This window comes from Sturnus vulgaris, chromosome 2 (genome assembly GCF_052056855.1).
Source record: "Sturnus vulgaris isolate bStuVul1 chromosome 2, bStuVul1.hap1, whole genome shotgun sequence".
In the NCBI taxonomy this organism is placed as follows: Eukaryota; Metazoa; Chordata; class Aves; order Passeriformes; family Sturnidae; genus Sturnus; species Sturnus vulgaris.
The window spans coordinates 118339670-118367257 of record NC_142244.1 but is presented as its reverse complement, the minus strand read 5'-3'; the positions used below and the strand labels follow the sequence as shown (position 1 = coordinate 118367257).

The window sequence follows — 27588 nt, the reverse complement described above, 5'->3', positions numbered from 1 at the left end:
TTGTTGTTTTGTTCCATGCACAGCAGAACAATGAAATCAAGACATCCTGATTGCTGAATTTGGCATCTTGGATTTCAAGCAGTCAGAACCTGGAGAGGTGTTTGAGGTGGGCACTGAGCACACAAAGCACAGGGGCCAAGCTGAAGGAGCAGCACCACTGCCTGCATGGATCTGCTGCAGCCAGGGAGCTCTGCCCTGTGCCCTGCAGCTCCCCAGGTCCAGTGGAAGCTAAAGCTGCCTCTGGAAGCAGCCCTGAGGATGAGCAGAGATGCCTTCAGCAGGATCAGACAAACAGCAGGGACAAAGAACAGGACAGGAATCCACAGGGAAGCCCCAAAGGCCTGAGTGTGAGTCACTCACAAAGCTCAGCCTTGGGGCTCTCAGCTCTGCCCTCATTGCCAAACTGACCCCACTATTCCATTTCCCATCCCTGCTCCTGCTCCAGAACAACCACCACAGCTTTTCCACCAGGACAAAGCTCTGGAGGGACCCCAGGCCCTGGCAAACCTGAGACAAAATCCCAGAATCCATTCCTGTGCCAGTGAACAGAAAACACCTCCTGCTTCCCCGGGCCTGTGGCAGCTCCAGGCAGAGGTGAGAGGCCACAGGACATTTGTGAGGCAGCACTCACCTTTTCGATCTGTCTTAAAATCCACCATGATGGGCTCAACGCTGCCTTCCTTGTTCTTCCCAAGCCCTTCTCCTTCTCTCCAGCCCATTTTCCTCATCAGCTGAGCTCCCATTCCTCCAGTTACAGGGGCTGCTCTTAAGAACTGATCCTATCCAGAAAAAGAGAAGTAAAACAAGGCCTAAAGTTAGTGCTGGGATTTTAAATAAGAAGTGGGAACTTCCAAAAAAATGTTTCTAACAATTTTTCACAGACTCAATTTAAAAGAAAAGAAAAAAAAAAGGAAAAAAAAAAAAATCCACCTGAGCTCTGTGGATTTTTAGCCCAAACCAGTGCGTGGAACCCGGAATTCACGCGGACACACGAGACACAAAATCAATGTTTGGCAAAAAAGAACAACTTAGGAAAAGTCTAAGGTGATCCCAAAGTGGCAGTGACCCTTTGCAGACAGATGTGGTTTAATCAAGCGACAACCATCCGGTTCTAAACTCTCTGCTCTGATCCCAGAGATGTCCTCAGCTCGGGAAGTGGGAACTGATCCTGGCACAGCTGTGCCAGGGGCACCTCCTCGTCCAACAGAACACAAGCACATTTAGTCATGACATTCACAGGCTGTTTAGGCGTGTTTAAATCTTGAAAAAAAAAAAAACAAAAACCTCTCCCCACCTGATTCATTACACAGCAGTTGCACATTCAAGTTCTACCCTGAAATTCCACATGGAACAAACAGGTTTTGCTTTTCCCCTCTCTTTTATTTTAATGGAAAAAGGCGCTTGGCCCCCCAGTTTAGCAGCAGCAGTCGTCACATTCTTTCAAATGAGCATTAACAAAAGTTGTTAAACGGTGAAAGCTTATCAACAGAAAGTTTAAACATCTGCTTTGATGTAAAGAACTGTAAAAACTCCTTAAATGTTACGTACCTAGGCCTCGCTGGCCGCAGTGTTGTGAATAGTAGGGCTGGCACTGACCGTGGCAAGAAGGCGGCTACAAGGATTTGACCCTGAAACAAGTTTCCATATAGAGGGGTGAAAGTTCACAGGTTATTCTGTGAACTATCATCTCTCGTGCCCCCCCGCTGACCCCAGAAGCAAGTCAAGCATTGTTTCCATCACAGCAGAACCTTGCTTGCCTTCCCGGACACGAGCTCCGAGCCCGGCAGGAGCGGCCGCCGAGCAGAGGCAGCCCCAGAGCTGGGCAGGGCTCGCTCACTGCCCAGGCACCTCCACACAACGCTCAGGGTGGGTTCTGCTTCCTTTGGAGCTGGGCTTGCAAGAGCAGGAGTTTCCCAGAGTTCACAGAATCACGGAATGTCCTGAGCTGGAAGGGACCCATCAGCACCACGGGTTCCGAACGCTGGCCCTGCACACACAGCCCAAAATCCCAGCCTTGGGCATCCCTGGCAGCTCCTGGAGCTGAGCACGGCCTGGGGCTGTCACCACCTGACACAGCCCTGGGCTCCCAGGGCTCCCGGGTGCCCGGGAACATTGGCAGGTAACAAAGCCACAGGTGCTCCTTTGGCACGCCAGGTGTTTTGGGCATTTCCAGCACACCGCTGTGCCCAGCCCGTGACAGCAAAGCCGTGCTGGAGGCTGTGCCAGGAACGCTCCCAATCTCTGCCTATGGCCAGGAAATCCCTGCCTGGATCCACACGGATCCAGAGGCTGGAGGAGCAGAGCTGGGGCTGGTGCACACCCAGCCCCTGGGGCACGACATCCACACCCCTCCACAGCACTTCCCGCTCCCTCCTCCCCTGTTTTCCGGGAACATCCCGTGAGAGAAGCACCCCCAGGACAGGGAGGCAGGCCCTGCAGCTGGCAGGGCAGGGTTTGGGCTGTTCCAGCACCACGGGGTGTGTTCAGTTCACAAAGGACACAGCGCAAGCTCCTGCTGAGGTCACTGCGGCTTTCCCAAACACCTGGACATGTCCTGGCTCAGGGCTGGAGCAAGGACAGAACAGAACCAAAATATCCTGGTCCTGGTCAAAAAGCCGAGCCCTGAGCTCCTACAGAGGAATTACCAGAGCCTGAACAAACTCCAGAAACTGGAATAGGAAGTTGTAAGTTCCAAAAGGCAGATTTTAAAGCACCCCTTCCATGGGTGAATTCAGGATCCTGGTGGGGAACTGCAGCAGGAATTTTGTGCTGACTCTTCAATGTGACCAACAGAACCAGGACAACAGTGACTTACAAAATTATTATTCATAATAATAATTATTATTAATAATAATTTCATTCCAGAAGACACAAATACTCGTGCATCCCACTAAAAGGCCAGAGGAAGGAATTGTGGTACCAGTGGGAAAGGAGCCAGGAGAAGCCCACCTGGACTCAGGTCACTGAGGAAGCAAAGGTCTGCAGCAAGGAAAAGGTTCTTGCATTTTGATTCTGGTTTGTTGTTTTTTTTTCTTTTAACAATAAAGTGAATATAAACCTCTAATGCCATCTGTACATTGTATTTTTTTGTAGTTTAATGACAGACAACTTCCCTCAGCCCATGGTTTCATGAGTGGGGTAAAACTGGTGCTGGGTTTGGAACTCATTGAAAACCACCGAAGGAACAGGAATGTTCACAAAAGCAGGGAAGCAAGAGCCACAATTCTTCTCATTTTAAAAACCAATGCAAGTGTGAATCTCCAAAAACTCCTGAGCACCTCTGGACCTTTGCAGATACAAATTACAGGGGATGGAATACAAGAACCCCCAGGTTTCTGAGCATTTGGTTACTGCTGTCAGAACTAACTCGTTATTTACTGAATTATTTCTCTTTCACTCACTATCTTAATTTGAGGGAGCTGCAGGACAATTTGATACCTTTTTCCTTATATTTTGAGCTCTAAATTCCATGAAATCCCACTTCCACTCCACCAACACATGGAGACACTAAAGAGCCACATTCTCGTGCCAGCACGTGCTTTAAAGAGAAGTTAAAAGCTGATTCCTTCAGAGGGTTTGGAGCAGTTTTCATTAACTTCCTTGCAGATTCTTCAGGCTGACTCTTTGGAGCAACAATTTAGGGAGCAAAGACAGCAAGGCCTTGAAGGCAGGGGTGGCAGTTCAGGTGCAGCACAAGGCTGGGACTAAAGGCTGAACTCCAAGAAGTTCAGGTTCCAGGAACAAGCATCACTTTGGAAAAACTTGTGCCAGGCAGCAGAATTTCCCTTTAAATCCCAGCATCTCCTGGAGTGGGAAGGGACCCACAAGGATCATCCAAGTGCAGCTCCTGGCCCTGCACAGCCCAAAAATCCCAGCCTGGGAGTGTCCTGGAGCTCTGATCAGCATCTGCTGCCTGTGGCTCCTTGCAGGGATCCTGAGGAAGGGAATTTGGGCTGGGTGCTGAACTGGAAGATGCTCTGGCCCTTTCAGCAGCAGCCCCAATCCTTCCCACAGACAGGAGCAGGAATCCCTTGCTGAAGAAGCCCAGCAGATGCTTCACAAGCCCTGAGCACCCCAAGCACCTGCAGGTGCTGTCACAGCTTTGAATAAGAGCAGGGAAAAAAGAATGGCTGGAAAAACAACATCCAGAGCACTGGGGGGAGCCAGTCCAACAGAACTCACCTAGTGTGGAACCATGGAACCCCACACTGGTTTGGGTTTGGAGGGACCCCAAATCCCACCCAGAGCCACCCCTGCCATGGCAGGGACACCTCCCACTGTCCCAATGTCCAACCTGGCCTTGGGCACTGCCAGGGATCCAGGGGCAGCCACAGCTGCTCTGGGCACCCTGTGCCAGCCCTGCCCACCCTGCCAGGGAACAATTCCTGCCCAAAATCCAGCTCCCAGTGAGCACAGAGCTGCTCTGCCTTGCCAGGTGCCAAGGAAAGCTCCCTGTCCCCAGCAGGAACACCAGGGCTGCCTGAGGGAAGCTCAGCAGTTCTGCAAGGGGCAGCCACAAAGCTCAGCTTAACTTCCACCCTAAGGGGAGCTCTGCTCTGCTGTGCCTTCAAGAATGGGAGGCTTGCACTTTCCAGAACTTTCTGCACCCCAGGGATCAGCACCAAGTGAGTGACCCAGCAGCTCCCCAGGGCCACCCCTGAGCACAACCCCGGGTTTGGGGAGCAAGTTCAGGCTCCAGAATTGAGCTGATAAATCCAGAACCAAGTGGTGAGTCTGGGAAAGGGGGAGTAAATAGACCTCAACAGAATTTGCTTGGAAAAACAAAAAAATATTTGACCACTTGCTCTGACATTTCTTCAGCAGCACAGTGTGTTTGGAAGGAAAAAGGGAATAAAAATAGAAGCAACCTTCAGAAAAGATGAGTCACATTTGTGAACTGATTACACTGATGGTGACAAACTGAAACAGAAGCCACTTTTTCAAAGGGAAAAGTGAGATTGTTCATAAATTTTTTATACTTAACACCACATCACTTTTTTATGGACCCTGCTCAGGCCCCTGCACATAAACACCATGAATTAGTCCAAGAATTAAAACCATCAATCTTATTCCTACTTCGTGTCCCCATCCCAGTGCTCCACATGAACCCCTGCAGTACCTAATCCCCAAGCTGAGATTGCAGGCAGAGTCTGGTTTGAGTGCATATTACCTCTCCAGTCATTGGGAAAGGACAAGAAAAGGGGAAATCCACGAAATGCAAAGTGAAGACAGAGCTCAAGTCCCTTCCTGCCCTCCTGAGTGACTCCTCTGTTGCACCTCCCTGGTGTTGTGGTGACCTCTGTCACACCCAGTGTCTGTGCTTGCTCCAATTCCTTCTTTTCTGACATCCAAATCAAGTGGCTGCCACGGGTTCAGTCTGGCCTGGATGGTCACAGCTCCTCCCGTGGCAAATTCCCAAGGGAAATGCCTTCAGCAGACAGCCTCAGCCAGAAATGTGCATTAATTCCCAGACACAACATCCCCCAAGAAACTCCACAGCCCTGCTTGCAGATAAAAACCACAGAAACACAGAACATCCCGAGTTGGAAGTGACCCATAAGGATCAAAGTCCAACTCCAGGCCTGAGTGTAAAATACCATTTTTTTAAAATGTTAAGATGCAATTTTAGGCCAAAAAGGGAGCACAAGCCTGACTCCTCAGTGCTACACTCATTAACTGCTAATTGTCACACAATTTCAGGTGTCCAGATAACACACAAGCAGGACTTTGCATTTCATGGGTGGTTTGCATTCCTGTCCCTGAGGAAGATAACACGGATTCAGAACCACGTCCCTGCTTCTTCCTGTGGAATCCTCCTGCAGCCACAGAAGGGCTCCACAAGAAGCTGTGTGAGGCTTTCCCAGGCCCCCCAGCCCTGAAGCCCCAGGGCTTTTCTGAGCAGCTCTGGGCCGTCATGGAAGGGGAACCTGGCAGAGCAGCTGAGGAGTGCCAGGGCAGGGAGAGGACAAAGTCCTCACCTCCCTCACCCACCAACTGCTCGTGCTCCCAGCAGGAGCCTCCCCTGTGCCCAGCCCCAGAGCCTGCACTGCAAGCACAGCACACTCCCAGCTCTGGGCAGGGCAGGGGAGCTGCTGCTGCTGCCTCCCTGATGCCCAGATCCAACAAAATGCTCCAACATTCCTCTACTCCTCACAGCAGTCGGGTCCACAAGCACAGACCACACTCTTCTCCCATTTTTCTCCCCATGAAGCATTTTCTTGGGTTTGTGTTTGGTTTTTTGGCTGTTGTTTTGGTTTGTTTAGCTGGGTTGCTTTAAGAAGATGCCAGAGTGAAGCTGGAGGACACAACACACGTGGCCCTTCCCACTTCACCCGTGTGAGCAGCCCCTCCTGCCACTGCCATCACAGCAGACCCAGGGAGGAGGTTTGGGACAGAGCTGCTCAGAGCTGCTCCCTTCCCAGGGAAGCCATTCCAGGTGCTGCAGACAGGAGAACTCTCCCCTCACAGCCCTGCTGATCTCCTTCCCAAGCCTCCCAGTGGAAAAGCTCCTTCCTCAGCAGCACATCCCTGTGCTTTACAGTTCCCTCTGCCAGGAACAAGGATTGCATTCATCAAAGGCAGCATCTTGCTACAATCTCAGTTGTTCATAATTGTTAAAATCAGACTTTATATCATGCACATTCTGTTTTAACACTGACAAGATCCCAGAAGATTCCCATCTGGCCAGTGACTCAAACCTGTGTTCCCTGGCTCTCTGCACTGCTTGGTTAATATGAAGTGGAAAAACAAGTTAGTGAATCCTGGCAAAAAATGTTTCTATTTTCAGGATATTATAATTCCAGACTTTTGTGTTCAGCTGACACCAATTTTTATGGAAAATTCCACCTAAGCCTCAGCTCTGACCTCCCAGCTTGGAGGCTGTCCTAACCCAAGCTGATACAGACTCAGCTGCAGCACCTGCCACACTGAGCAGCTTAACTCCTCATTCCTGGAAGGTGAAAGTCGCCTGAATTCCTCAGATCTCCTTCCTGACAGAGCACCAGATCAGTGTTTATCAGCAAACATACAACCTGAGTCACTAAATGTATAAAACACATGGATGGAGGACGCACCACACCCCAAAAGCAGCCAGTGAGAACCCACAGCAAGAGGGAACTACTGCACTGTATCTAACAACATTAGAGTGAGAGTAACTGATTAACTGCAACTCCTGCTTTAATCCTCCCAGAAAAAAAACCCTGGTGATTCAGAGAGAGGCAAAGGAGCAACCAGAGAGAACCAAGGCAAACACAAAGGGCAGTTTGGGACTTGGTTCGCTGAAGCCGATGCCAAAAACCCCTGATTTGATCATCAGCAGGACCAAAGCCTGCCTGGTGTGTCCCAGTGCCAGTGAGGATCTGCCACTGGCAGCACAGCACAGCACAGCACAGCAGCAGTGTCCTGTCAGTGGCAGGCTGTGTCTTGCACTGTCACAGCCTCAGTGACACCGAGGGACAGGGACCGAGCCCAGCCTGCTGCACTGGGCACAAGCTGTGCCACAGGGGGAGGGCACCTGGCGTGCATTTTGCAATCCTGGAGTGCAGTGAAGTGTGCTGCTGGGACAGCAGTGTCTGTGGCACTTCTACCTTTCGAATCCACGCCTGGGGCCCGCTGTTGGTGAGCTCGTCTGAGGACAGGATCTGTGCTCCAGTGCTGCCCGTGAACTGCCCAGGGATGGAGTTGGACTGAGCCCAGGCGTCGATCTGCAACAGCAAAACCCACTGTGAGACCAACAGCAACATCTCCTCCTTCTCCTCTGCGATTCCCTGCTGTTTGTCAGTCGTTTTCACATCATGCTGGTGATATCTGGTGGGTTCACTGACACTCGGAGGGAAGCAGGTGTTCCCAAAATCTGAGCATCTCAATGGTCACCCTGAAACCTGAGCTCCAGTGAGTTCAGCTCCTCCTCATCCCCAAAACTGCTGAATCCACTGTCTTGAAAAGAATTACCTGCATCTGTGCTGAACTACAGTAAAATTTAAAGAAAAATAAATCTGAAGCTATGTTTCAGAGTGACTTGGGTGAAAACATGGAATACATCATGGAGCTCATCAAAACTCAGTGTTAAGAAGTGCAAAACCAAGGCAGAACTTTGAAACACTGGCCCACAACTGGGTTTTCAAACTTAGAGAGGAGAGAAAAATCAGCTGCTATGAAAGGGAAGCATTGCTTTTCCTCAAGCTGCCCAAAATGCTGCTGGAAGGCCCCAGCTTACCTGCTCCTGTGCCCTGTTCAGCATGCACATGGCCTCCAAGTCAAAGGAGTTCTCATTGAGCCTTTTCTGGGCCACTGCTCTGTCGTTCATGGCTGTGGTTATGTCCACACACTAGAAGGAAAAAGAGCATTTGTAAAAAATACAGCAGAGCACAACAATGTCCACTCGAGCTGGGAAAAGCTGCTGGAGAATCCATGCTACCAAAGTGGGGTTACACTGTGAATAGCTGGTTTGACAAGGAAATAGGCAAATGATGGAAATCCTGGGAATACTCAGATCCACACAAGATGGGTTTTCCTGAACAAAGAACAATCTGAATTTAAACTGTTAACTCCCTGGGAATTTAAAATCACTTGTACACACAAAATATCCAATGATTTATTTTCTAAGAATTATTTGTCACAAAAAATTCTGGTGTGTAATAAACAGAGAAGCATTTTACTGTTCAGTGAGATCTTCTTAACCAACAGAATTAAATGCAATTTAACTAAAAACTCATGCAGAGTTGTTCCCATGAGCACTCTGCTATTAAGTCACACTAAGGCTTGTCTGTATAAAATAATTCCAGCATCAATCAGATGCCTTCCACAACCCTGACTTTAATGTTTCAAATTTTCATCTTCAGCCTAAGCCAGAAGGGAATGAAGATGGGGAAGGGGCTGGAGCCCCAGGAGGGGCTGAGGGAGCTGGGAAAGGGGCTGAGGCTGGAGAAAAGGAGGCTCAGGGGGGACCTTGTGGCTCTGCACAAGTCCCTGGCAGGAGGGGCAGGGAGGGGGGGTCGGGCTGTGCTCCAGGGAACAGGGACAGGAGGAGAGGGAACGGCCTCAGGCTGGGCCAGGGCAGGCTCAGCTTGGACAGCAGCAGGAATTTCCCCATGGAAAGGGAGCTCAGGCCTTGGCAGGGGCTGCCCAGGGAGCTTTGGAGTGCCCATCCCTGCAGGTGGCACCTGGAGGTGGCACTCAGGGTGCCAAGGTGGCCATGGGGCACAGCTGGGACTGCAGGGGCTGGGAGGGCTTTGCCAGCCCCGGGGATTCTGTAAAACCAGGCTGTGAGCTCACAGAATCCACTGCTTTATCTACATCTGTGCTTCTGAACTACAGTAAAATATAAAGAAAACAAATTTCAAAGGATGTTGTGGAGTGACTTGGTGAAAACGTGAAATACAGGAAGGAGCTCACTGCAAACCTTCACTCTGGGCAAAGCCATGGGAGAGAAATCCACAACATTTGGGGCTCTAAAAATATAACAAATTCTGGCTGGTGTGCAGCTGTTTTATAAAATCTTTGTGCCCTGCTCCTCAAGGGGATTCTGTGATCATTCTGTTTGGAAAGCAGAAAGGGAAGAGTGAGCAAAGACAAATGGAATTTCTTGAGATGTGACAGAAGCTGGAAGGGCTGGGACTGTTTGAGGGACAGAAGAAACCAAATAATCAGAACAGCAGCTGGCACACACACACACACACCCCCCAAGGTCATGGATTAACCTGAACTTCATTTTCATTTGCTTTGTAAAAGCCTTGCCCTTTTTGTTGGCACTATCCAACCTCGACCTCTCACACATTTTCTACTAAAGGGCCAGCAGGAGAAACTGAAACTCCTTTAAAATTGACTCAGCTGAACAAAACAAACACTGTTAAACCATAAATCCTTGTCCCAGGAACTTGGTCAATAATTCAGTAAATGCTGAAAGGAAGAGACAGATATGAACATCTACAATGGCATCAAACACAGGAACTGCTTTTGTGCTCTATTAAATCTGATTTTAAGATTTTTTTTTGCTGGTGTTAAGGATAAAGGTGCTTCTGTTGGGAAGAGCAAAAATCCCACAGGTCCCAGGTGTCTATGGACTGAGTACAGTGCTTATTTCTTGTCACACAGAACACAGAAAAGGCACAACAAGAATTAAAATATTATCTAACAATCCCCTCACACAACAGCATGGATGCAAAAATGCCTTTTTCAAATGCACACTGGGCTGAGTTTTCAAGTCTTTCTCACATACTTAAAATAATTCTTTAATTTTCTGTTTGTGAAACTGGTCCAGGAGATAAATAAAAGTTTTTCTACTCACCAAAAGTTTCAATCCAGCAATACACAAAGGCATGGAAGCAGTCCATGAAAGCACAGGGGACCACTGCCATGCTAAACAGGTGTATTAGTGCTTTACCAAACTGGGGCCTAGCAACACTCCCTGCTGGGTTAATTCCCAAACACTGCTCCATTTTGGAGACCATCAGGGCTCTGTGCTATGTCAACACACTCGATGGCAGCTTTGGATCTTGAGAAAAAAAAATAAAAAAAAATCTCTGCTTGAGGTATCAGAAGTTGTTGTTATTCCTGAGTCAAGGAAAACAGGTGGAAGTGAGGTGCTGCTCTCTCCTGGCTCATCCCCTCTCTCAGACTTGCCCCCACAAATCACAAATACTGAAGCAAATAAAAATAAAAATAAAAAGCAGGTGTTTTATACACTCTGGAGGTGCATGAATGCTTTTATTGCATCCTTAGATCCCAACCAGGAGTCATTTGGGATAACCCAACCCTGCCACTCCACACTTCCAAACTTTCCTTTCCCCACAGGTCTCTGCTTGCTACAGGCATGGTGAGCCCTGAGATCACTCCAGACCTTCCCCTCCATCTCCTACTACCACACACAACGACTTTAAGGCATCAGGTTTTGTTAAAACAAATTGTAATGTATTAGCAGGGTCATTTCACACTAAGCCCAGAACTAACATGTGAATTAAAACACAGCAACAAAACCAATTGTGTTTGGTTTAATGTCGAGAATTGCATCAGAACTGTCACAGTATTGCAAAATCACCAACAATGAATGGAGGTCAATTCTAAGTGAAACTTCCTAAAATTCCAAGCACCCCCAGCTCTCTACTCCCCCAGCAAGGGAGGTGATGTGCCTCATGTTGCTCCAAGGGAGCCATTTCCAGCACAGAGTCCTCCTGAACATGAGAGAATTAACAGAGAATCACTGTGTTACCTGTCAGACTCCCTGGAGAAACACACAGCACTTCTGTACCTGCACTTCCCAAACCCCAGGGCATGGTACTGCTGGGAGCTAGCACCCCTGAAATCACCCTTAACACAAACCAAGTTAAGGTCAAGGCAAATAAAAATATTTATTTACAAAGTATAAAAACAGACAACATAGTTACAGGCATTTATAAAGATATACACAACAGGAAGGAAACGAAGTTAAATATATTTACTGCAATGAAATTGGGAATGACATTCTGCACAACATCTCAGGGTTTCACTGGAGCAGGAGAGCCCAAAGTGCAGCTCCCACCTGTGCTGAGGGAAGAAGGAACTGGGTGCCCAACCATCAAATTCTGAGGGATTCCACAAAAATGCTGGCTAAGTTATGTGCTCTGTGCTTTTGGTGCTGTGAAAGAGGCAGAAGAAAATTCCTTCTGTGCCTCAGGGAATGAATTGAACAATACCAGAAAGGCCTTGAGAAACAGAATGCACAAAGTGCTGAGATGGCTTTGTCAGAAATTGATGGGGAGGCTTTGGGGTTTGGCTTTGAAAGGTGTGAGAACAAGGCTTCAGGTGCATTGAGGCAAAATCAACTTAAAAATATTAACATCTGTCTTAAATATTTAATTTACTTAATTACAACGACCTCCAAAAAATGTTCTTTGGAAGAAATTTCAAGGGGAAAAACACTTGCTTTGGGTTTTTTTTTTGAGTTTATTATCCATACAATTATATTCTCCTTTGGAAGGCCACGTGCAAGACAGCCATGGGAGAAAAGGTGAGTGGAAAGCTAAAAAATTAATCCATCCAGAGGAAGTGACTTAAGAGTTTTTAATGGATTACATTCCAGTGTGATGTTCCTGTTCTAAGACCGGTGGGACAATTTTAATTAGTACTACAAACATTATTGTGCAAATCTCAAGGTATTATTAATTAACCTCTGCAGGAAACTGAACGAGGAAAGGTTTTTCATCTTCCAGCTACAATTTAAATCCTGTTGAGACCAAGAAGTCACCAGCTACCAGAAGCAGGATGGGCACAGGCTGCTTTCCAGCACTCCCCACGTGCAAATCCCCACTTGCAGAGCTCAGCTCCTCAGCTTTAGCGTTAGGCATTACCTTTTTTTTAAGTGCCTTTTTTTTTTTTTCTTTTTTCACACTTCAATTTGGTATCAGACTGCCCAGGTGATGGTTTGGGGTTTTTTATATGATATGCTCTCCTTGCCTTCCTTACCTCAATGGCTGGCTTGGGGAACACATCGTCCTTGCCGTCGTCTTTGCCGTTTTTGTCCACGGGAACCCACTCTCCATACACACTGTCTGCCTCCTTCTTCCTATGCTGAGACCCAGAGGAAACAGGGAATTCCTTGGACAGGCTGACCTGGTTTTTTGGTTGGGGTGGTGGTGCTGGTTTTATGCTGGGAGTCTGAAAGAAATAAAATGAGAAGAAGTTAAGAGTTGGAAATAGCCAAGAGTCATGAGGTGGTTTTGTTGTAAATACCTGAGATTTGACTTTTAACACTCATTCTTACTCCAGAGTAATAAATCTTTATAATTAATCATTTGGGCACACAAGTGATTCACAAATTGTGCTATGAGAGAGATGAAAAACCCCTTAAAACAATTTCAGCAACCCAAAATCCCCGACCCTCCTCTCCCAACTGATCCCATTCACACTGAGAACAATCTCCACCTGCCACACAGGTATTTTATATGGAAAGCTCCAAGGGAAAAATCCTGGGCAGCAAAACATTGCTGTGATCAAAAACTCCCCATGAGTGGAGAGAAAGCAGCTCTGAGCATTTGGGTTTCTAATTCTGGCCTATTTTTAGCAGTCCCTGAGCAGACAATGTCTATGGCCTTGTTTTGCTTGGTGTTGTTAATGCATTAAAAACCTGCAGAAATCCCTGCCAGGTTCCCTTCCAGAGGCAAACACAGCTGGCAGCACTGGGTAATACTGGAGAAATTCCTAGGAATATGGATGGGAATGGTTTTAGGAGAGAGAAAGAACAAAACTAAAAGGGGCAAAAACAAGACCAAGAGGCAGAGCAGCCCATAACCACCACAGAACATTTCTCCTCAGAGCCTGGAACAATTCCAAGGTTTCTTGAGTTTCCTTGTAGCCATTTCTAGCAATATAATATAAAATATAAATCCATTTCTACCTTACACCTTACATAAACGTGCACTACTGCTTATTTTGTGCACCCCACAAGCTATACATATTTATACACAAAACCAGGGATTTTATTTCTATTTTTGCTGAGCACATTAAAGCTTTTTTAGTGCTTTATACCCTGCAAAATCAGAACAAACTTTCATGGGCACAACGCCCCCCACCCCAAATAAAACTGAAAAAAACCCCACTCACCTCCCCCAAAAACCCCAACAAAATTTTAAAAAATCCATGTTTCAAAGCATTTGATTTCCAGATGCATTTAAAGAAATATTCACAATTTTACTGAGATTACCAATTTAATCTTGATGGAATTGGGAGTGTTTCTTTTAAATTGATTTAAAAATACTCCCAGTTTCACCAAGATTATCAACCCTTGATACATTTCTGTAGAATTACTTGCATTATTTAAAAAGAACCAGGATTTAAAGCATTGAAAATATAAATAGCACTTACACTTAAATTGAAGAAAATAGGTTTGGGTTCACTCAGCTTAAAAGGATGGTTATAGAAAGGACGTTCTTCCTCCTCTTCATCAGAAACATGAGGCTTGTTCACTATCACATCATCAGTGCTCTGAGCAATCTTCTTGCATTTCTGAAAAATAAATCAGAGGGAAATCTCAGCTCTGAGGAAATCTCAACTTTCAACTCAAACTCACAAAGAACATTTCTATCCAAAAAAGTGCTTTTCTTTACTAAAGCAGGAGGTGGAAAATCTTTTAGCAACAGCATCAATAAATGTATTTTGGATGTTCTACACAAATGATCCAACACCACCATGGCTTTGCCAGGCACTCCTGGGTTACTGACTCAGCTCTCTGGCACTGCAGGGACCTTGTCAGAAGTGATGGCTCCAGAAGAGCTCAGATTCTTCTGCAATACTGGGATGCAAGACACCCCCATCCAGAATTAAACACAGAGCTGCTATGGGGATACCACAGCCAAACTGGGAGGAACCTCCATGGGGGGAAAAGAAAAGAGAAGAAGAAAAGCACCAAAGACAAAAAGACTTTCTTGAGAAGTCAGAATTTTATGGTTAAAATGTCTTTTTCCTGATTTCCTACCACCTGCACTGCTTCTGTGGATAATTTTGAGTCAAAAGAACAGAAACATCATTCAACAGATCTCCTGGAAAGGGAAGGGAGGTGCAGATCTGGGGCCTGCAGATCAGCACAAGCTGGATCTTGGTCAGGGTACATGAAAAACCACCCAGGATGGCACCACAGGGCACCTGCACCAACTCAGCTCTTCTGAGTTCAGGACTCCTGCTCCCCCAGCCCAGGCACAACTGCAGATTATCTCTCAGCAACTGGACATTGCTTCATCTCAGATTATTTCTATAAACACAATTTCAGAATTGTCACAGTTATGATGCAATTAAAAAAAAAAATTAAGACACTCTTCTATTCCAGATTTTCTCCATTCTGAGGAGCAGCTGAGGCTGCCCCTGGAATCCTGGAAGTGTCCAAGGCCAGGCTGGACAGGGCTTGGAGCACCCTGGGACAGAGGAAGGTGTTCCTGCCCAGGGCAGGGGGTAGGACAGGCTGAGCTTTGAAGTTCCTTCCAACTCAAACCATAACCAACAACACCAGAACAAAAAATCAGGAGTGAAAGCTTTGTATTTCACTGACACGACTGCAGGCACAACCACCTACTTGTATAAAATTAGAATAGGATCAAAATTATCAGTAAGAAAAAGCAAAATAATTTGATTTCATGCATTTCCATTGAATTAAAAATACCAGTTTTGGTGACTTAAAACAAAACTGTGTGGAGAATAAGGGCTCAAAAGGGAGCTCAGGCCTTGGCAGGGGCTGCCCAGGGAGGTCTGGAGTGCCCATCCCTGGAGGTGGCACCTGGAGGTGGCACTCAGGGTGCCAAGGTGGCCATGGGGCACAGCTGGGACTGCAGGGGCTGGGAGGGCTTTGCCAGCCCCGGGGATTTGGGAATTCTGAACACAAAGCAGCTCCCAGGTGACAGCAGCACGCAGTGACAACCTCCCAAAAAAATCACCACGCTCAGTGTGCTCATTTCCAGGCTTGATGCTGCTGCTCTCCCTCACCTCAGTGAGCTCCTTCAGGGTGTCCCTCGAGGATTTCTGGTTGGCTTTGTCATCCTTCTTCTGGGACAGCAGAGGCATCAGGCTGGGGGGTAAGGGCACGCCAGACTTCGCACACATGGCGGCCGCGTTGGCTTTGGCGATTTCAAGTAGCTGGGCTTTGTCTAAAAACATTTGGGTTTTTTTTTTAAAGAGAAGTTATTTTTTTAATAGATTCTTGATAAAGAAAGGTTTCTGGCTAACTAAACAAGATTCTACCTGCACTTTGCATTTTTGATGTTCTGTGAAAATAACAGGAATTGCACTGAGCTGCTCCAGACTTTAAGGCTGGGCTGTGCACAAGGCAAGTGAAGCTGCAAATGTAACCCAAAGCAGTCCCAACTACAACATCCTCAAGTTCTGATGTCTCTTACTGCACTGATTCATTGCTGTTTTGGCAATACTGAGTCCTTCCTACACAGCATAAAGTGCAGAGTTTCCTCATTATCCCTCTCTGAAAAGCTCTCAAACCTCTGAGGAAGTCTCCTCTCCCCACCTGTAGCCCAAAAGCTACTTACAACCACCAAATAGAAAAATAAGCTGAGGAAAACCTGCTCTTGCTTAAAATACAATTAGATGCAAAACTGTGAACAGAACAGCATTTTGCTTTAATAAGGAGGAAAAGGACAGCCCTAACATAGATATAGGAAATTAAATTAAATTAAGCCTTCTGCCAGTTTGCAAATAACTCCCTAACTGGAAGGCTTCCATGGCAACTCTGAGGCAGGACTGGAAGGTTCAGAACCTCAAGTCCACCACAAGAGGTTTCCTCACACACTGTACAAGAGATTATCTCCCAGTTCAAATCTACTTTCCCCTTATTAATTCACTACCCAGGGAAATAACATAGCCTCTCTTCCTCCAAGCAGAGAGAAAAGATGCAGCTCCTAGGATTTGATTTTATTTTCCAACCTGCTGGGTCTGTTTTCAGAAATAAGTCTCTTTCCTTTACATTCTTACATGGGAAAGAGGCAAGACAGAGTTCTGGAAACAGCTGACAACAGAGCTTGGGACTCTCCAACTGGCACCTGAATGACCTTTGTTCTCAGGAGCAGAAATTCTAAATTTTCTTACAAATAAAAGAATGTAAGATTTCTTTCTTATGTACTTTCTTACATACAAGTACTTGGCTTTTACTAATACCACGTAGAACATTCCTGGAGACTGCAACACACTACTTTTGTACAAAAGCTCCAGAACCAAGGTAAAACTGGCTCTGAAGAGGATTTCATTCAAATGCTCAGTGTCGATTCTGCTCCAACATAAAAGCTCCTGCTGGAAGTCACTGCCTACAACTAACGCTCCAGAGCTAAAACCAGACTATGCAAATCCACCCAGCGCCACCTCACCACGGATCTACTGAAAAATACCGGGAATAAAGCAGCGACTTACCCAGGTCTGTGAGACGTTTGGGTGACCTGCTGGAGAACTCGGAGGACCTGGACCTGCGCCGGTCGGGGGATCTGCTGTAGCGCCTTCTCCCCGAGGAGCGCGAGCGGCGCAGCCGGATCGGGGACCTGCTGGAGCTGCGCCTCCTTCCCCGCGAGCGCGAGCGCCGCTGCCGCAGGGGGGTCCTGCTCCTGCTCCGCAGGCGCAGCGATATCCTGCGGTCTCTCGAGTCCGACCTCCTCCTCCTCCTGTCCGTAGACCTCGACCTGTTTCTCTGAGACCTCTTGCGCCGGTCTCTGGACAAGGAGCGCCGCCTTCGTGACGCCGACCGTGACCTGCTCCTCCTCCTGTGCCTGGATCGTGACACGGAGCTGGAGCGGGATCTGGATGCTCTCCTGCGCGTCGCTGACCTGGAGCGGTTCCGTCGGGAGCGCGAGTCTGTGTCGTATCTCTTGGATCTGCGCTGGGAGGACCTGGAGCGCCGGCTCCTGGACCTGCGGGATGATTCCTTGTCTGCTGTTTTCTCCACAGACTTGGACTGGCTCCTCTGGCGAGCAGCGGACCTGGAGCGTCTCCGCCGGGACCTGCAGGATGATTCCTTGTCTGCCGTTTTCTCCACAGACGTTGACTGGCTCCTCTGGCGAGCCGTGGAGCGGGAGCGTCTCCGTCGGTACCTCCGCACGGACTCTTTGTCTGCTGCTTTTTCTACAGATGTGGATCGGCTCTTTGGGCGAGCAGGAGACTTTGAGTGTCTGCTGACAGATCTCTGTGGAGACTCCTTGTCAGATGTTTTGTCAATGGACTTGGATCTGGATTTTTCACGTTCAGAAGACTCAGAGCGTCTACTTTCAGGGACAAAGGAAGAGTCCTGCTCCTCTGACTGCTCCAGAGGCACGGAATCCTGCTTTTCCTCATCCGCCAAAGAGGGCTCTGCATCCTCCCCCTCCTCTTCACCACTGGAAGACTCTGACTCATGCTCATCTGACGATGTGGACTCTCTTTGTTCAGCTGTCAAGGAGGGTTCTGCATCGTCTCCTTCTTCCTCAGCAGTGGTAGACCTCGATTCAGCCCCATCAGGGGATGCAGAACGTCTGTGTTCAGCTGCCAGAGGTTCCACATCCTCAGCTTCTTCACCAGCAGTAGACCTTGACTCTTGCTCGTCTGATGAGGTGGAATCTCTTTGTTCAGCTGCTGAGGAGGGCTCCACATCCTCTGCATCTTCACCAGCAGTAGACCTTGACTCCTGCTCATCTGAAGATGTGGAGTGTCTACGCTCAGCTGTCAAAGAGAGCTCCTGGTCCTCTGCTTCCTCACCAACGGTTGACCTTGACTCACGTCCATCAGGAGACACAGAGCGATGCTCAGCTGTCAAATCCTCTGCTTCTTCATCAGCTGTAGACCTCGAGTCACGGTCATCAGAAGATGTGGAGTGTCTACGTTCAGCTGTCAAGGAGGGCTCCCCATCTTCCACATCTTCCCCAGCAGCAGACCTCGACTCACGGTCGTCAGAGGATACGGAGTCTCTTCTTCCAGCTGCCAAGGAGGTCTCTGCATCCTCTGCCTCTTCTCCAGTGGTTGACCTTGACTCGTGCTCATCAGAGGACTCAGAGCACCGATGTTCTGTTGTCTGCTGCTCCAGATCCTCTGCTTCTTCACCAATGCTAGATCTTGACTCGTGCTCATCAGGGGAAGTGGAACGCCTCTCCAGATCATCCATTTCATCTGCAGTAGATTTCTGGTCATGGCCCTCAGGGGACACGGATCGTCTGTGTTCAGAAGTCACAGAGGACTCCAGACCCTCTTCCTCCATGGGAGACTTTGGCTCGTGCCCTTCCTGGTAGGAGGATGTGGAGTATCTACGTTCAGATCTCAAAGAGGGCTCCAGATCCCCCGCTTCTTCACCAGGGCCTGATCTCACACTGTAGTTATCAGGAGACACCGAGCGCCCTTCAGGCATTAATGAAGGCATTGCATGATCCATTTTTTCAACAGGGATGGATTTCAAGTCACTGTCATCAGGGGACATGGAGGCTCTATCATTCAGTGTTGAAGGTTCGAGACCGTCTACTTTTCCAACAGTGGTGAATCTCAGCTCCTGCCCGTCAGGGGATGCTCCATGTTCATTTTCAGGTGTTGGAGAATGGTCCTGCACATCTGCTTTCTGAAGAGAGGTGAAACTCACCTCCTGGCTCTCGAAAAAGAGATGGTCACGTTCAGCTGTCAAAGCAGAGTCCACACCCTCCGTTTTCTCAGCATGTGCCAATCTTGACTCGTACTCTTCAGGTGACAGAGCATGTTCAGATGTCAGAGAAGGTTCCTTGGCTGTTACTCTTTCAGCAGGGCTGGACTGCAGCTCCTGACCTTCAGGGGTCATGGAACATTCACCTTCAGACAAGGAAAACTCCTGCACCTCTGTTTTTCCAACAACAGCAGACTGCACTTCCTGGCTGTCGGTGGATATTGAACTTTCACTTTCAGACGCTTCAGAATGTTCCTCCAATTCTTCTTTTTCAACAGGACTGGATCTCAAATGAGGCCTTTCAGGGGATGCATGGTACTCGTTTTCAGGCAGCAAAGAACACTCCTGCACCTCTGGTTTTTCAGTGTAAGCACAGAGCAGCTCCTGCCCTCTGGGAGATGCAGCATATTGGCTGTCTGGGACCAGCACTGGCTCCCGCACTGCTGTGCTTTCAGCTAGGCCAGACTGCAGAATTTGGCCTTGACGGAAGATGGAATATTCACTGCCAGCTGTCACAGAAGGCTCCTGCACCTCCTTCTCAGCAGGGCTGGCTGTCACCTCCTGGTCCTCAGTAGTCTCACCATATTCATTTTCAGGCAGCAGAGAACGCTCCTGCACTTCTGGTTTTCCGGCCAAGAAAGAGGACAATCTGTGATCGTTGGAAGCCACAGCACTGTCAGGAACCACAGCCTCCTCCTGCATCTCTGCCCTCTCAGGAGAGCTGGACCTCAATTCCTGGCTCACCCAGGACACAGCATGTTCATTTTCAGACACCAGAGCAGGCTGTTGCACCTGTGTCTTTTCAGCAGAGTCCTGGCTGTCGATGGACTCCAAACATCTTTCTTCAGGCATCTGATATAGCTTCCGCAGCTCTGCTTTTTCAGCAGGGGTTGATGTCAACTCTGGGCCATCAAGCCCTATGGTGTACTCATTTTCAGACACTTGAGAAGGCTCCTCAGCTCTTTCAAGAGGGGTGGATTCCAACTCATGACCATCAGAGGCAACAGAACATCTGCTTTGCAGTATCAGAAAGGGCTCGTGCACCTGTATTTCTTCACTGTAGGCAGATCTCAGCTTGTAGCCATCAGGGGACACCAGGTGTTTGAGTTCAGATGAATTCAGCACCTCTGCTTTTTCTGCAGGGACGGGTCTCAGCTCGTGGCTGTCGGGCAACAGCAGAATCCCCCCTTCCGTTGTCACAGCACTTGCTGGGGGCTGCAGTTTTTCAGGTGTGCCCACTGATTCACAGCCATCAGCAGACACAGAGAAGCCACTTTCCAGTGACAGGGAAGGCTTCTGGATCTCCACTTTTTCAACTGCAGCAGATGTCAATTTATAGCCTTCAGGAAAGATGGAACACCGGAGCTCAGACGCCACTGACAGCTCTGCACTCTCTGTCTGCTCAAAGGAATTGTACTTTGCTCTGTGGCCATCGTGGCATATGGGAATCCCACTTTTAGACATCACCAAAGATCCTGCACCATCTATTTTTCCAGTTAGGTATCTCGATTCGTGCATTTCTGAAGATCTGGAGCAGTCAACCTCGAGTACTTGTGGAAGTGTTGGACCATCTAAACCTTTGTCAACAGATGATCTGGACTCATGAACTTCGTAAGAAGACACTGAAATTATGTCAGCAGACACCTCAACAGAACCACACACAGATGTCAGGGAAACATCCGGAGCCTTGACCTTTTCAACAGATAAAAATCTTTGTTCATTTCCAAGTGGTGACTTAAAAGACTCGCCTACAGACAAGGGATGCTCCTCTACTGGTGCAGCAAAGCTGGATCCTGATCCATGTCCATCAGCAGACATGAAATGTCCACTGTCAGGAATCAGAGGACGCTCCTGCACCTGGCCTGACTCACAGCCATCGGGGATCACAGGACGGATCATCTCAGGTGGCAGGAAAGGCCTCTGAGCTTCCACGGCCCCAGGGCTGTCAGCCAGCTGGGAGGACTCACGTTCAGGTACCTGCAGAACGTGTGAGAGCTCTGTGTGCTCACCAGGGATATGCTGTGATTGGTGACCATCAGACAATTTGGAGAGCCCACCTTCGGACTGCACAGAAGACGACTGACCTTGCTTGTCTCTAAGTGCTGGAGGAAGCTCTGGACCTTCTACTTCTTTGAGAGGTGCAGTTCTGGACTCATCTTCACGGGATGCAGACAGATGGAATTCTGCTACTGAAGAAGTTTCTAGATCTCCCCTTTTTTCAACAGATGAGGATCTTGACTTGGATGTGGAGTATGGAAGTTCAGGTAGCGGTGAAGACTCCAGAGCTGCTGTTTTTTCAGTTGATCCATTTTCAGATGTCATAGACAGCTCTGAATCCTGAGTTTTTTCCACAGACGTGGATCTCAATTCCTGGTCATCTGGGGCTTTGGAGGTATCAAATTCAGATGTGGCAGAATGCTGCAGATCTGCTGGTTTTTCAACAGCTGAGGAGCTTTCCTCAAGGCTCTCTGAAGTTTTGGAAAATCCACTTCCAAATGATGGTGGCAGCACTGGGCCATTTACTCCTTCATCAGGCAAAGCTCCTGATGTGGGACCATTAGAGGATTTACCTTCACTTCCAAAAGAAGACTGAGGAACATCTTTATCAAGACCTTTGGCTGACTCCTGAAGTTCAGAAGACTCTACATGCTTGCTACTGGACTTTGATGAGGATGACTTATCTTTCTTTTCTACAGATTTGGACCTTGACTTAACGCTGTCAGAGGACTTGGAACGTTTCCGTTTGGATTTTTTTGAAGACTCCTTGCGCTTTTTTTCGACAGACCTGGACCTAGACTTGTAACGTTCAGAAGATTTTGAGCGTCGACGCTTGGATTTTCGTGAGGATTCCTTCTTTTTTTCCACTGATTTGGATCTAGACTTGTAACGCTCAGAGGACTTGGAGCGCTGACGTTTAGACTTCCGTGATGATTGCTTTCTTTTTTCTACTGACCTGGATCGAGACTTGTAGCGATCCGAGGACTTTGAGCGCTGGCGTTTGGACCGACGAACAGACGCCTTCCGACCTCTCTTCTCAACAGATCTTGACCTGGATTTTGAACGATCAGAGGAACCAGACCGATGTCTGAACCTCCAGGAGTATTCTTTGCCTCCTCCCTTTTCTGAAGACCTGGATCTCGATTTTGACCGGTCAGAGGACCTGGAATGTCTGCGGCGGGATCGCCAGGAGGACAACCTCTTCTCCACTGACCGTGACTTCGACCTGTAGCGGTCGGACGACCTGGAACGTCTGCGCCCGGATCTTCGAGAGGACAATCGCTTCTCCACTGACCTGGACTTGGATCTGTAGCGGTCAGAAGATCTGGAACGTCTGCGCCCGGACCTTCGGGAGGACAATCGCTTTTCTGCTGATCTTGACTTGGATCTGTAGCGGTCAGAGGACCTGGAACGCCTGCGCCCGGATCTTCGGGAGGACAATCGCTTCTCCACCGACCGTGACTTCGACCTGTAGCGGTCAGAGGACCTGGAACGTCTGCGCCCGGACCTTCGGGAGGACAATCGCTTCTCCACTGACCTGGACTTGGATCTGTAGCGGTCGGATGACCTGGAACGTCTGCGCCTGGACCTTCGGGAGGACAATCGCTTCTCCACCGACCTGGATTTAGACCTGTAGTGGTCAGAAGACCTGGAACGTCTCCGTCTGGACAATCTCTTTTCTGCTGATCTGGATTTAGACCTGTAACGGTCAGAGGACCTAGAACGTCTGCGCCTGGACCGCCGGGAAGACACTCTTCTCTCTCTCTTCTCCACAGATCGGGACCTAGATTTGGAATGCTTTTTTCTGGAAACTGAATAGTTTCTGCTCCTAGAGCGTGCTCTTTTAGAGGTCAAACGCCTGGAAGTAGAACGTGACCTTGATTTTTTCTTCCGCTTCCTAGACCTGGACTGAGACTTGGAACGGCTCCTTTTCTGTTTCTTTGAATCATGTTTTTTCTCACTGGTTCTATGACTGCTTTTTTCAACAACATTTTCAAGCCTCATGAGAGTCTCCTTCATTCGTGCTGCCACATCAGGTTGCACGTCAGATGTTTCCGAGTCTCTTTTCTCTGAGTCCTCTTCTGGAGTTGCTTCTTTGACATCTTCAGCCTCTGGAGTGTCTTCCAACTGGCCTTCTTCTATAAGTTCTGGACCTGCTTCTGCATCAGTCTCAGGTACTGGAGCTGCTTCCAAATCTTTTTTTTCTGCCTCCACCCCTACAGCTGCTTCTGCATCTTTCAGCTCTGTATCAGTCCGAGCAGCTGTTTCCAAATCTTGTGTTTCTGCTACAGGAGTCTCTGCTGACACTTCTTCCTCTGCTGCACGTGAAGAACCAAAAGCTGTTTCTGTTACTAAAGGCTCTGATGTTTGAGACTGCTCTACATCTTCCTTATCAATCACCATATCCTCCACCTGGTGACTCTGTACTCCTTCTACATATTGTACCTCTGCTGTCACTTCATGCTCCAGTCTGGTTTCCAGGCCTTTCACATCCCCTGGTTCTGGAACTGCTTCAGAAGATTTTATTTCAGAAGCACCCAAGATTTCCGGAGCCTCTTCTGCACTCTTCCATTCTGCAGCAGGTTTTGCTTCTAGAACTACCTGAAGCTCTTGTTGCTTTTCGGCAGGCAAGTATTCTGGAACAGCTGCTGAAGCATCACCCATGGGTACCTCCAGCTCTTCACCTGCTCCAGCACTCTCCAACCACCTCACTCCTCCAGCTTCTGATGCTGGCTCCAGATATTTTGCTCTCTCAATTTCTGAGGGGTCATTACTTTGTGTGCTGGTCCTTCTTGCTGCAATTTCATGTTCTACAGTAGATCCCTGAGTTTGCACATCGGTGAATTCTGTCACTACTCCTGATGCCATACTGTTTTCTTCCACTCTGGGCAAAGACTCCAATACTGCTGCTGAATGATCTACTATTTGTTCCTGAATAGATTTTGAACTGGTTTCTGAAGTTTGCACAGCTTCTAGGATGGCTTCTCTGCTCCTTGTCTCAGCTTCTGGAACATGTTCTGAATCCTTTCTTTCCCTCAGCACCTCAGTTTGTGAGGTTCTTGTGTGTGTCATGACCTGTGACTGTGCAATGATGGAACTCTCTGTTTGGCTGGCGTGGAGAGGTTCTGTCTGTGCTGTGGCTTGCCATGGCATCACCCCTGCCGATGCCTCAGCCTCTCTAACTGGTTCCACGCTTTCATGTACAACCACAGCTTCAGGAGTCCTTTCCAAGGCAGGAAGTCCTGGACTTGCAACAGTCCCACAATGCATAGCTTCTGAAGCTTGCACACCTTCCACTTGTAATGACATCGAAGCTGTTGTAAAAGTCTTTGCTTCCACCACAGCCACTGGTCTCAGGACTCCTCCTGGACCCTGTGTGTTTTCCCTCTGCAAAGACAGGGCAGGTGCCAAACCTCTCACGTGTGACTCGCCCTCAGGTCTCGATTCTCTCAGCAATGAAGTAGCTTCTGAATCTTTTGCTCGTGGACTTCTAAAACCCTCTGCCATCTGGACTTCTGGAGCTGTTTGGGGAACGAAGGTCTGTATAACTGCTGCGGGTTCTGAAGCTGCTCTTAATCCTTTTGCCTCTGCAACCACATTAACACCTATCAATCCTGCTGGAAGTGCAGATCCCTGGGTTCTGTCCACACTCATTTCTGTCGAGGCCCCATGTTGTAGGAACATTCCTGATGCACCCAGCGCTGTTGCAGGACCTGTGGTACCTTCCACACTTTTGCCTTGCAGAATTTCGTGAGCTGCTCTGACATCTTTTGTTACAACACCCACCGGTTCCATGGCTGTTTCTGAAGCTTTCACATTTCCTATAGCTGGTTCCATATCCTCCATTTTTGTAACAGCTCCTGGTCCTGGAGGTGTTTCGGCACTTTTTATTTCCACGTGGGTCACAGGGGTGGCTGCAGGTATTGTCAAAGGATGTTGCAAAGGTACACCTGCTTTCAGAACACTGGAAGCCTCCAAGGGGCTGCTCTGTGTCATGCTCAAAGTCCCAGACATAACTGAGGGCTGCAGGGATGGCTCCAAAGTTCTGCTCATACCCCCCAGTTCTGAAGATCTCTCCACACTTCTCACATTTCCCATGTGCAGAGGTTTTTCAGTTGTTTCTGGAATTGTCACTTCTTGCCCAGCCACAGCCATGTGAGCTACAGTCACAGCACTTGGATGTGCCCAGTTTGCAGGTGTGGGAGCTGTGACACCACTTGCCAAGGACACGGATTCTGAAGGTGTTTCCAACCCCTGAGACACAGACTGATGAGATGCTTCTGAATAAGTCAACACCTCCATGGTCTCAGGCTCAAGAGCTGCATCTGAAACTTTTACTTCCCCAATGCCTTGAGATGTCAGAGTGACTTCTGTACCTCTTAGTGCTTCTACAGAATCTTTCTGAATCTCCGATTTACTGACAATTCCAGATGGGATGCTGGACCAAGTATAATTTCCAGTATCAACAACACTGGCATTAATAGCTACAGGATAAATATTTTCATGGGACTGTTGAATTTGTTCTTCGCTAGTGCAAATTCTAGTTTGAGCTATACTAGTATTTTCTGGGATATTAGACTGGATGCTTTCTAAATTAAATGGAGGATTTGTTGCACACAAAGTCCCCTCCCCACTTCCAAGATTTTCTGCAGATTGCTGAGAATCAGTCACTGAATGAGAAACAAGTCCTAAAGCTTGATTATCAAGCCCCTCAGTTGGTTTTGAGCACAGTTCTGGCTGCACTTGGCCAGCCAGGTTTGCATCTGCAAACACTCCATGCTGTACATTCAGTTGGGAGCTGGACTGCTCTGGCATCAAGTGAGGAGCTGGCTGCACACCTGCAGGTTCTCCTGGACGTGCACTCAACTTGCATTCCTTTGGTTGCTTTTTATGCTTTTTCTCTTTCTTCCTTTTCTTCTTCTTTTTCTTCTTCTTCTTACTTTTGTGTTTCTTGTTTTTCTTTGCTTTTTTCCTAGGAATTTCATCTTCACCAGTTGAGCTCCTTTTTGTGGACTGAGCACTATTTTTCACAGTATTTTTGTCTACATCTAGAAAAAAATGACATTTACCTTGTAAACATTTACAAGACTGCATTTAAAAAATTCTTTCAGAGTAGTTGTGAAGTACATGGATAGAGGTACAAAACAATTAAACTTGCAAACCATGCCTGATTCACTAAACTACCACACAAAACAGCACACACTCCCTTTCCAGCTCCTTTTCCTTCCTCTCAGAGTTACTTTAAATAATAAAACAACACTCCTTTCAAAAAATAACCCAAACCTTGTTAGTCAGGACAGAGGTCCAGGGGGAACACAGGTATTTCCAAGTGATATCAGAGTCATGGAATGGTTTGGGTTGGAGGAACATTAAATCCCACCCAGTGCCACCCCTGCCATGGCAGGGACACCTCCCACTGTTCCAGTGTCCAACCTGGCCTTGGGCACTGCCAGGGATCCAGGGGCAGCCACAGCTGCTCTGGGCACCCTGTGCCAGGGCCTCCTCACTCTCACAGGGAAGAATCTCCTCCTAATACATGCTCTAACCTTGCCCTCTAGCAGTGAAACGCCATTCCCATGAAGAAGGGAAGAGAGGATGTTTCTGGGAATTGCCACCCTGTTAGCCTCACCTCTGTGCTGGGAAGATCATGGAACAGATGCTCCTAAAAGCTCTGCTAAGGCACATGGAGAACAGGGATGTGACTGGGACAACCAGCACAGTTTCACAAAGCAAAAATCCTGTCTGACCTGTGGTGGACTGACTACATCAGTGGGTATGGGAAGAGCTACAGATGGCATTTATCTGGACTCCTGTAAAGTATTTGACACAGTGCCCTCATAACATTCTTCTCTCCAAACAGGAGTGAAGAATTTGACAGGGGCACTGTCAGGTGCATGAGCAGTTGTTTGGATGGTCACATCCAGAGAGGAGTGGTCAAAAGCTCAGAGTCCTGAAGAACATCAGTGACCAGTGGTGTTCCTCAGGAGTCTGTACTGAGACCAGTGTTACTTAATAGTTTAATTAATGAATCAGTGTTACTTAAGATCTTCATTAATGACAGAAGGATCGAGTGCACCCTCAGCAGGTTTGCAGGTGACACCAAGCTGCAGGACAGGGCCATCCAAAGGGATCTGGACCAGCTCCAGAAATGCCCCATGGGAATCTCAGGAGGTTTAACAAGGCCAAGTGCAGCTCCTGAGTCAGGGCAAGCCCTGGGATGAATCCAGGCTGGGATGAGCAGATGGAGCAGCCCTGGGAGAGCTGGACTTGCCCCAGCCCAGAGCCCCCCGTGCCCAGTGTGGGATCAGCAAAGGGATTGGGATTGTGTCCCTGTGCCCCCTCAGGTGTGACTCCACCTGCAGAGCTGCCCCAGCCCTGTCCCAGCTTGGGGAGGAGCTGGAGCTGCTGCAGAGAGCCCAGAGGAGGCAGCAGGATGAGCAGAGGGATGGAGCAGCTCTGCTGGGAGGAAAGGCTGGCAGAGA

General features: G+C 48.2%; 1 protein-coding gene across 2 annotated transcripts in view; it reads right to left on the bottom strand.

Moving 5' to 3' along the window:
• SON (SON DNA and RNA binding protein) overlaps positions 1-27588 on the bottom strand; it is a 36789-nt gene that overhangs the window by 4617 nt on the left and 4584 nt on the right. Inside the window, exons 3-10 of one of the 2 annotated variants that reach the window (XR_015801879.1) lie at positions 16873-26154; positions 15445-15605; positions 13837-13977; positions 12439-12630; positions 8216-8326; positions 7587-7703; positions 1549-1628; positions 632-779 (exon numbers count right to left, since the gene is read on the bottom strand). Coding sequence is in view for 1 of the 2 variants with exons in the window: in XM_014893705.2 (XP_014749191.2) it covers positions 632-779; positions 7587-7703; positions 8216-8326; positions 12439-12630; positions 13837-13977; positions 15445-15605; positions 16873-26154 (10152 nt within the window). In the remaining variant the exon portion in view is untranslated. The remainder of the gene's footprint in view (positions 1-631; positions 780-1548; positions 1629-7586; positions 7704-8215; positions 8327-12438; positions 12631-13836; positions 13978-15444; positions 15606-16872; positions 26155-27588) is intronic. The other variant, XM_014893705.2, reaches the window with a different exon arrangement.